We start from the raw sequence: 1,087 nt of genomic DNA on the forward strand, positions 1-1,087 counted from the left end.
CCCCGACTCGCCCCCCCACGCGCCTTCCCCGCTGCTGCTGCTGCTGCTGCTGCTGCTGCTGCTGCTGCTGCTGCTGCTGCTGCTGCAGTTGGGGAGGCTCCAGGGGGCCCCCCGGGCTCGTTTTTTCGGGGCCCCTTTGGGGGCCTCTCGCAGCTAACTGCAGCAGACTTGGAGGCCATTGCGGGGCGGCTGGGGGCCCTCGGGAGCGAACTCGGAGACTCCGAAGAGCCCCTGGACGTGGCCTTTGTGCAGCGGGCTTTGCAGCTGCTGGGGGGGCTGCTGGGGCGGCCGGAGGCGCAGCAGCTGCTGGCAGCAGCGCCGGGCAGCAGCAGCAGCAGCAGCAGCAGCAGCAACCCGCAGCAGGCGCTGCGGCTGCTGCTGCAGTCCGAACTCTCGCAGCCAGAGGACGAAGAGGCCTTATTAGCCATTCTATTGTACTTCTTTTCTTTAAGAAAAGTCCTCGAAGATAATCCTTTTCTTAGAGAACAAGTCTCGCAGCTAATCCAAGACAACGCGCAGCAGCTGCTGCAGGGCAACGACTTCAGCAAAGTGCTGGCAGCAATTGCTGCCAGCAGCATTTTCCAGGACTTGCGGGAGGAGGTGGAGGAGGTGATGCAGCGGACCACTGGCTACGCCCCAGCAGCAGAAACCAACAACGACATGTCTTGAGCCCGCTGCTGCTGCTGCTGCTGCTGCTGCTGCTGCTGCTGCAGCAGCAGCAGCAGCAGCAGCAGGCAGCGACGTCTTCCAGGACTTGCGGGAGGAGGTGGAGGAGGTGATGCAGCGGACCACTGGCTACGCCCCAGCAGCAGAAACCAGTAACATGTCTTGATCCCGCTGCTGCTGCTGCTGCTGCTGCTGCTGCTGCTGTTGCTGCTAGTGGTGCGGGAGTTCTGTGAGTGGAGTGGGAAGCGGCAGAGAGCTGCTGCTGCTGCTGCTGCTGCTTTTTGTGCGGTTGGTGGTGCCGCAGCAGCAGCGGAAGGAGCAGAGGGATGCGGAAGCAGCAGCTGCTGCAGCAGCTGCTGCTGCTGCAGCCGATGCAGCTGTTGCAGCTGCTGCAGCAGCACCTCCTGTTGCAGCAGCAGCT

The 1,087-nt window shown here is 63.3% G+C and overlaps 1 protein-coding gene across 1 annotated transcript; it reads left to right on the forward strand.

The window, feature by feature from the left end:
- Nucleotides 1–88: 88 nt before the first annotated feature.
- Nucleotides 89–669, forward strand: ENH_00013700 (hypothetical protein, conserved; the record flags this gene model as incomplete). The annotated part of the gene is made up of 1 exon (XM_013584270.1): nt 89–669. A coding segment is annotated over one exon (581 nt), but the record flags the coding sequence as incomplete, so codon positions are not given.
- Between the last annotated feature and the right edge of the window lie 418 nt (nt 670–1,087).

Source organism: Eimeria necatrix, genomic scaffold (assembly GCF_000499385.1).
Source record: "Eimeria necatrix Houghton genomic scaffold, Enh_scaff1432, whole genome shotgun sequence".
Lineage (NCBI taxonomy): Eukaryota > Apicomplexa > Conoidasida > Eucoccidiorida > Eimeriidae > Eimeria > Eimeria necatrix.